Here is a 9,635-nt window from a genome sequence, read left to right as displayed (position 1 = left end):
TTATCTGGTCTCACCTCCCACACTAAGTCCCAATTCTGCCCCTGGTCAAAAAAGTTCCATAATTATAATTAGATAATTAAGGAGAGAAGGATATAAATGGAAGAGAGAAAAAATACAGAGAACCAATGAAAAAAGAAAAATACAAGATGGAGCACTACAGAAAATTAGTTAAGGATCCCTTCAGCTCTGGTCCCTCATAACAGAATAACTTTATTGAAATAATTTTCTTCCCCAATATACCTAGGAAATTAGTTCAGTTTTCACATCCTCTGTGACAGGTGGAAATTGCATCCTATGAATGAGAAAGTACCACCATGGTACTTCTCCAAAGAACCTTTCAATCTTCCTGATGGATGACCATGGGTTTTTGATGGTTTTAAGATGGTTTTTGGAGAAAGTTCTAGTCTTGAACCACAAGTGGAAATGTGATTTTGTGGAATCTGAAGGTGTTAAAATATTTATCTTCAGGAAATTTTGTGAGGCAAGTGGGAAAATAATCAAGAATGATGGCATGAAAATGGACAGTACAGGAAAATGGCTGTTTGGCATTTAAAGCTCTTCATCACTTGGCTCTCTCCTACTTCTCCTCTTCAACAATTCTTTGTTGTTCCTCCCCCAAGACATTCCATCTCTGGCCTTTTAGTCTTTAAACTGGCTGTCCCCCATGGTTAGAATGGTCCCCCCCTCCTGCCTCCTGGCTTCCTAGAAATCCCAACTGGAATCTTATCTCCTATAAGAAATGTTTCCCAATCCCCCATAATGCTCGTGCCATCCACCAGTTTTTAGACTTTGTACATTCTTGTTTACATATTGTTACTCCCACTAGAAAGGGAGTTCCTTCAGAACAGGGTCTCTTTTCTGCCTTTTATTTGTACCTCTGATACCTAACCCAGAGCCTGGGATACAATAGCACTTAATACGTCCTGTTGCCACTAATAAGTACTAAAATGTCATTATGTTTTAGAAGGGGGACATCCTTCTGGGGGGAAATGACACAATTTAAATTGCCCTGTATTTCCTTGATTCTACAAATTGATTTTATAGATGAGGAGAGTTTCACTGATTTCATCTAATCTCCTTTCATATATTCTTTCTCCATCCCCAAGCTATTAGATGGTACTGCCGTTTCTTAGCTACTTCTCCCAGCTGTGATCAGTGGCTCATTTGTTCTCCCCTTAAAATGCTAGAACCATTAGCTCAAGTCATTAACTGGCTCTTGTGGCTTATTTTTTAAAAAATATGTTTACTTCTTGCCTCCAGTGAGAAATATAACCACAATAATTTCTTTGGGGGGGATCAGGCTTGTGATTTCATCACTGTTGTGAACCTCTGGGAAATAACTTTCTGTTCCAGTGCAGATTACCACCTGGTCCAAGACTTATAGACTTGCCTAGGGCACTGAGAGGCTAAATCCCTTGTCAGGACCTGCTAGAGGTAAGGCTAGCACCTAGATCTTCTAGATTCTGAAGCAGGCTCTCTGCTACTCAGCATTGGAACAACAATAATAATATCAAACATTTATAAAATTGGCTTAGAGTTTGCAAAGCACTTGACACACATTATCCCATCTGACCCTCACAACAACCCTGTGAGGTAGGAGCTGTGATCATCCCCATTTTACAGATGAGGAAATTGAAACTTAGGGAGATCTACTGACATTTAGTATGTGTCTGAGGCAGGAGTCAAAGCTCTCACTTCATGACTACAAGTCACAGTTCTTTAATCAGTCTGGCTCTGGACTTGAACCCCAAACTGTCCCTTGGGAGGTGGAAAACGTTTTGGTCCCACCTCATCATGGCTAATACCCCAGTAAGTCAGTGAGAAATGAATGAACTCAAATCATTATTCTAGTCAAAGACTATGAGTCTTCTTATTTCCTGGTTGGGTCTCCTCATCCTCAGGCAGGAAGCCTGTTCTGACCTTTGCACTCTCTCCTTGCAGACCCAGGCCAGGGCATGGCTTTTCTTAGAGATTGGATAACAATGCAATGGTTCCCTCACTTGAGCCCCTCGTTTTCTTTTGACTTTAAAGTCCTGAGAATAAAATCCTTCAACCACTGCCAGTGGGGTCTGAGACCTCAAGGTCTAGAGGAGTGAGAAAGGTCATGTTGACCTTGTATCGATGGCAGACAAAACTTTCCAGTTGCCACCATTTTCCCTTCTTTTCTCTAAGATGGACTCCTGGCTTGGGTCCTTAGACATTAAGTGTGAGGAGTTTCCAGGTCAGTCATCTTCTTCGTCATCTTCATCTTCTGTATCTTTATTGGGAGCACACCTCTGGAAGCACTGGACCACAGTGGCCAGGAAGAAGCTGGAGATGATGGCGGCGATGGACACGGCCACGCCTGAGAAGATGATGATGAAGAGATCCGTTAGGGAGAGGCTGAACTTGCACTCACTAAAACTGGCTTCAGACAACTCATGCAGGAAGATTCTTCTGTTTTCCATGGGCAGGGAGCACTGAATTTCATTGAGGCCTAAGGGAAAAAAACCAGGCAGAGAAGAGAGCTTAGAACCCATTGGTTATTTGAGCTCAAAAGGACTTGAAAGGTTATTTGGTAGAAATAGTGCTGAGTTCCAATCCAGCTATTCTATTTACAACAATTCTATTTTCAATTCCCATTTATAAAATGGGAATACATATTTTTATAATACCAAGTTCATAGAGTTTTTTATGAACCAAATTAGATAATATATGTAAAGTGCTTTGCAAACCTATTTTTAAAAAATGTAGACAAGACTTGGTCATTGCAAAGCCATTGGTATTGCAAACTGTCTCTATCGATGCAAATTGAAATGGTCTTTGAGAATTACCTGGGACACTGAGTCATACATAAGAGAAACAAGACACAAATCCAATTTTTTGTCTTGGAGGTCAGCTCTCAATTCACTGTATTCCATTCTTGCAATCTTAAACTGCTATCTACAAATGCCAATTTTTGTTGAGTTGAGGCAGCTAGGGATTGCCTAATGCATGGAGAACTGGGTCTGGAGTCAGGAAGACACCTTCCTGAGTTCAAATATGGCCATAGACACTTATTAGCTGTATGACTCTGAACAAGTCACTTAACTCTGTGTGCCTCAATTTCCTCATCTGTCAAGTGAGCCGAGAGCCGGAGAAGGAAATGACAAACCATTTCAGAGTCCCCATTTTACAGATGAGGAAACTGAGGCTGAAAAAACAGGTGTGATAGTAATAGCACTAGATATTTCTAGAGTATTTTGAGGTATGCAAAATATCACATACATCATCTCATTTGACCCTCATAATATTCTTTTTTTTTTTTTTTGCTGAGGCAATTGGGGTTAAGTGACTTGCCCAGGGTCACACAGCTAAGAAGTATTAAGTGTCTGAGGTCAGATTTGAACTCAGGTCCTCCTGAATTTAGGGCTGGTGCTCTATCCACTGCACCGCCTAGCTGCCCCCGTCATAACATTCTTATGACACAGAGGAAGCTACTATTAGTTATATTTCACTGATGGGCTATTGAGACTCAGATCAAATGATTTGCTTCAGGTATCTGAGGTGAGATTTGAACCCAAATAGATTGCTTTCTCTAATCTACCATAAGCCACCAAATCAAAAGGAACCATGAGCCAGCTGATGAAGGTAATACTCTCCTATGAAATCACACAAAGGTCATTTCAGGATTCCATGTAGCCAATCCAAACACTTGGAATCACCACATCTCAGCCCCACTAAGATAAGAAGGAAGAATCAAGAGGGACAGAAAAGCCTCGCTCTACATAAAATCAAATCAACAAATCACTAAATGTTTATTAAATGCCTACCATATGCCAGCATAGGCTAAGATTAATGAATAAATGTAAGAATGAGAAACACAAAGAATGATTTTTTCCCCCTTTCCTACAGAGTGGGCATGCAATTCTCCATACAGTTCATAGACTCTCAGAGATGGAAGAAACCCTAAAAACGGATCCATCGAACCCATGATTTAACAAGAACATCTCGTCAAATCCACGAACAAGCGACCATTCCTCCCAGCCGAGCCATCAGTTCCCCAAGCAGCCCAATCCACCGAGGAACGGCTCAAATGATTGGGAAGTGTTTTCTGTCATCCAGACTAAGTCAATCTTTCTGCAACTTCCACCCACTGCTGCTCCCTCGCCCGTCTTTTGGGGCCAACTGGAACAAAGCTAATCCCTCTTCCATATAACAGCCCCTCCAATGCTTGGAGACAGCAATCACATCCTCCTGAGTCATCTCCTTAATCAAAGCTTGAGCTTCGTATCCAGAAGCTTTACTGTAACTGCTTCTTATCGCCAATTTGGGAGACAGACGTTTTTCTTTTCTTAAAGGGACCAAAGTTTTTTCAGACCACTTGAAATGTTTTGAACAAATAATGTACGTGCATTTGTGTGTGGCGTGCCCGCAAGTTCAGTACAATAATTTATCAATCAAGAACCATTATTTTAAAACACTTACTATGTGCCTATATAGTACATACTATACCATAGGCCTCTGAGGCTACAATCAAACCTCATCTTTCATAGTTCAAATCTGGCCTCAGACACACACTAGCTGTGTGACCCTGGGCAAGTCAATTAACCCTGTTTGCTTTAGGTTTCCTTTTCTGTAACGTGAACTGGAGAAGGAAATGGCAAACCACTCCAGGATTTTTACTAAGAAAACCTAAATATGATCACAAAGACTCAAACATATCCCAATAGCAATTTTCAGGGCAGCAAAGTGGTAAGTGGAGAGAGGGTTGACTTTGGAGTCAGGAAGACTCACTTACTAGTCGTGTGACCCTGCACAGGTCACCTACCCCTGTTTGCCTCAGTTTCCTCATCTGACATATGAGATGGAGAAGGAAATGGCAAACCACTGCAGTATCTTTGCCAAGGAAACCCCATTTTGGTCACCAAGTCATGAGTCATAACAATTTTCAGGGCAGCTAAGTGGTGCAGTAGATAGAGTACTGGACCTGGAGACAAAAAGACTTATCTTTCTGAGTTCAAATGGGACCTCAAATATTTACTAGTTGTGTGATCCTGAGTAAGTTACTAAGCTCTGTTTGCCTCAGTTTTCTCATCTGTAAAATGAGATGAAGAAGGAAATGATAAACCACTCTAGCGTTTTTGCCAAAAAAAACAAAACAAAAACAAAAACAAAACCAACCAAACAAAAAAACACAAATGAGTTCATAGAGAGTTGGACACAATGGAAAAGACTGAACAACAGAAACATATATACACTAAATCTTATTCCCTGGAGACACTAAGAAAGGCAAAAACATTCCCTACCTGAACCAGGAGAACATTGTATACAATAACAAGATTACGTGATGATCAACTGTGATAGACTTGGCTCTTCTCAACAATGTGGTGATTCAAGGCATTTTCAATAGGCTTGGAATGGAAAATATCATCCGCATCCAGAGAGAGAACTACAGAGACTGAATGTGGATTGAAACATAGTGTTTTCACCTTTTTTTTTTTCTTTCTCATGGTTTTTTCCCTTTTGGTCTGGTTTTTCTTGCACATGACAAATATGAAAATATGTTTAGAACTGCACATATTTAACTTATGTCAGATGCCCTGGAGATGCCAAGAAAGGCAAAAACATCTCCTGCCTGAACCGAGAGAACATTGTATACAATAACAACAAGATTACGTGATGATCAACTGGGCTCTTCTGTGATTTAAGGCATTTCCAATAGACTTGGGATGGAAAATAACATCCATACCCAGAGAGAGAACTATAGAGACTGAATGTGGATTGAAACATAAGTGTTTTCGCCTTTTTTGTTTCTTGTGTTTTTTTCCCCTTTTGTCTTTTTTTTTTCTTGCACATGACAAATATGAAAATATGTTTAAAAGAACTGCATATATTTAACCTATATCAGATTGCCTGATATTTTTAGAGAAGGGGAAGGAAGGAAAGGAGAAAAAAAAAATCTGGAACACAGGTTTACAACTATCTTTACATTTATTTGGAAAATAAAATACTATTAAAAAGATAAATTTTTAAAAAATAACCCCTGTCTTCAAGGAGTTGACATTCTAGAGGGGAGATAATATGGAAATCACTATGGACATATGAGATATCAACAGATTAGATTAAGAATTACAGAGAGAAAAGTACTAGCAATTGGGAGAGTCTAGGAACAATCTCCTGCAGAAGGTGAGATTTCACTGAGTCTTGGAAGGAAGCCAGGAGACCCAAGTGAAGAAGAGAGGATTCTAGGCATGGGGGAGAGCCAGTGAAAAGGTACGGAGATGAAAGAGAGAATGTTGTAGAATTTTAGAAGTGATCTTTAGAAGTGACTTAATGTCAGAGCCATCAGGATCCTTAGAGAACATTTAATTCAACCCCTTTGTTATACCACTGAGGAAATCAGGACCTGGAGAGAAGGGTCTTGTTTAAGGTCACAATAGCAATCAATGGTAGAGCTCAGATTCAAATCCAGGTCTCCAGAGTCCAAAGCCACTAGTCTGGTTGTTCCAACATATTATGCTGTTACTTATAAATGTCTTGTCAACATTATTTTTGCCAATTTGATTGACAAGTGATTTCCTCATAGAAAGGCAGCATGAGGTAATGGGAAGAGTTTTGGATTTGAATTCAGTATTTGAATCTTGCCTTGAATACCTTCCAACTATTACAATCTCATTTTATGTAAAGAAAGAACCCACTTTCATGAAACTATTTCTTTTTTTTCCCATAAAGCTTTTTATTTTCAAAACACATGTACAGATAGTCTTCAGCAGTCACCCTTGTAAAACCTTGTATTCCAAGCTTTTTTTCTCCCTGCCTTCTCCTATGGCAAGTAATCCAATATATGTTAAACATGTGCAATTCTTTTATACATATTTTCACAATTATCATGCTGCGCAAGTAAAATCAAATCAAAAAGGAAAAAATGAAAAAGAAAACAAAATGCAAGCAAACAACAACAAAAAGTGAAAATACTATGGTGGGATCCCCATAGATCCCTCTTTCTGGGTACAGATGACTCCCTCCATCACAAGATCATTGGAATTAGCCTGGATCACCTTGCTGTTGAAAAGAGCCATGTCAGGGAACTAGTTCCAATTTGTCTCATTTCTTGTAAAATGTGTTTTGTTTTTTATCCTTGGATCATCTTTCAATTGTTAGGAAAAATCATCCCAAAATATTATCTCTAAACAGTAATAATAATAGCCTATCTACAATTATAATTGGAGATTATATAATTATAAATAACATCCCTTTTGATTCTTACAATGGCCTGGTGAGGCTGGTACTATCATTATCCCTATTTTGCAGCTGAGGAAACTAAGGCAGAGAGATTTTAGTGTTTTCTCCCTGTTGATTATCTCCCATTTATCCTGAATGTAGCTTGTATGTATGTTGTTGTTTGCATGTTGTCTCTCCCATCAGGCTTTGAACTCAAGAGCAGGTGCTGCCTTCTTGGCCAGCACCTGGCACATAGTAGGTATTTAATAAATGTTTGCTGATTATTAATTGACTTGCCCAGGGTCACACAGCAACCATCTGGAGTTGGATTCGCTCCTTCTACCTCCATCATGCTTTCCCACCGTACCACTTAGCTGCCTATTTATATTAATTTTAAAATAAAGCCAGCTAATTAAAAGCCTGTGAGCCTTTGCTGGCCTGCTGCCTTCACAAGCTGACTTTTGTTTATGGTATCAGTCTCAGTGCCAGAGACTGAGGTGTGCCTCAGGACAAATTGGCTCTTTCCAAAAAACAGGTCTCACATTTCATCTATTTCTACAAACAGGCTCACCAGAAACCCCATGGAGGTAGGGATCTTTAGGACAAAGACACGGAGAGACAGACACAGGATTCAGTCTGGATAGAGGACAGCCCTGGATTCACAGCAGAGGAGCTGGATTCAGATCTTGACTTTGCCCATTGACCTCCAGTCATATCATAGGATTGTAGATATAGAAATGCAAAGGGCTGGAGAGGTTGCCTTAGCCCAGATTTCAGATGTGGCAGTTTCTAGATAAGGAAATGAAGTTCCAAGTAAATTGTCCAAGATTGCATGGATAGTAAATGGCAAAAATCAGCTCTGAACTCAAATCTTTCAAACTCAAACCCAGAGTCATATTGCTCCTCTGACCTCTCATCGCCTCAGTTTCCTCATCTGTAAAATAAGCTGCTTACTACTGGTGTAGTGGAATAAATACTGGCTTCTGAAAAGACTTTGGTTTGAATGGCACATCTAACATCCCCTTGCTGGGTGACCATGGGACTTTACCCCACTGGGTCTCAATTTGTCATCTGTAAACTGGGGTTTGATTATTGCACATTAATTATAAGATTTAGGGTGGGAGTCATACAATGTCGAATGTGAATTTACAGAGAAAGAAACTGAAAGCAAAGGGAAAATGATTTGATCCTCCAATACCAAGATCTGAATCCAGGCCCTCTACCCCAGATCCTGTTCTCACTCCGCAGCTTTACTTCCTCCCAAGCAGAGGACAAAGCTCTCATCTTTGAAAGATGCAGGGATTAAGCTCAGGATAAAATTCCAAGGAATGACTGAAATCCGTTCAGAACTTGGGCTTTGGAGGTCACCGGCTGCTTCTCGTTAGACGCTTGGCTGTGGTGTAAAGCTCCTGGACACTTCACTCCTGGGGACAAACACAGATCTCTCCTCCTGCTCTCTGGCACAACGCTTGGCACCCAGCCCTGGCAGAGACACGAGAGTAGCCTTCTGAATTAAACCTCTGTCACTCAGCCCATCACTCCAAAGGTGACTTGAAAAACAGACAGTGAAGTGGGAGACCTGGCTGGAATGGTAGGGAAGAGAGGCTGGACTGCTGAAAGGTTAGCTGAAGTCTCTTTGTCAGCAACCTTGACTCTGCAGAAGGTCCAAACGGGTCACATTCAATTGGCCCTCATCTACCTGGCCCAGTGGTACAGGAACAACAATCACTGACACATATTGCTTTGAGCTTTGTAAAGAACCATTGATACCTTTAGAAGCCAGAGAGTGCTGGACCTATCAGCTAAAGATCTAAAGTCAAATCTGACCTCTGATACTTACTCCCAGGGTGACCCAGGAAAAAGCAGTCTCGTAATCTTGCCTCCATCCCTCCCACCTCCTCCTCTGATTGGTGAGTCTCTGCCCAGCACCATCCTGACTTTTCTGAGAGAGACAGAGAGAGAGAGAGAGAGAGGGAGGAAGGGAGGGAGGGAGGGAGGGAGGGAGAGAGGGAGAGAGGGAGAGAGGGAGAGAGAGAGGGGGGGGAGGGAAGGAGGGAGAGAGACAGAGAGAGAGAGAGACAGAGAGAGACAGAGAGAGAGAGACAGAGAGAGACAGAGAGACAGACAGAGAGAGAGAGAGAGAGAGAGAGAGAGAGAGAGAGAGAGAGAGAGAGAGAGAGAGAAGGACAGACAGACAAAAAGAGATGGAAAGACAGACAGACAGAGAGACTGAAAGACAGAGAGAGAGAAAGCGAGAGAAGAGGGGGGAGAGAAGGGGAGAGAGAAAAAGAAAGAAGATGAGAGAAAGAAAGAGGAGAGTGAGTGAAAGAGGAGAAAGAATGAGAGGAGAGTGTGTCTGTGTGTGTGTAAAAGGAGAGAAAGAGTGAGAGAGGAGAGAGACAGAGAAAGAAAGAGATCTCTTGTCACCCCTGAACCCACCCTGTCTTCTCCCA

At 41.1% G+C, this 9,635-nt stretch overlaps 1 protein-coding gene across 1 annotated transcript in view; it reads right to left on the bottom strand.

Moving 5' to 3' along the window:
* Positions 1–1,507: 1,507 nt before the first annotated feature.
* LRRC38 (leucine rich repeat containing 38) overlaps positions 1,508–9,635 on the bottom strand; it is a 44,188-nt gene continuing 36,060 nt past the window's right edge. Inside the window, exon 2 of the mRNA XM_074306225.1 lies at positions 1,508–2,476. Coding sequence (XP_074162326.1) covers positions 2,223–2,476 — 254 coding nt within the window. The 3' untranslated portion in view covers positions 1,508–2,222. The remainder of the gene's footprint in view (positions 2,477–9,635) is intronic.

The sequence above is a fragment of the Sminthopsis crassicaudata genome, chromosome 3 (genome assembly GCF_048593235.1).
Source record: "Sminthopsis crassicaudata isolate SCR6 chromosome 3, ASM4859323v1, whole genome shotgun sequence".
Taxonomy (NCBI): domain Eukaryota; kingdom Metazoa; phylum Chordata; class Mammalia; order Dasyuromorphia; family Dasyuridae; genus Sminthopsis; species Sminthopsis crassicaudata.
Note: the sequence above shows the minus strand (reverse complement) of the source record. Positions and strands in the feature narration are given on the sequence as shown.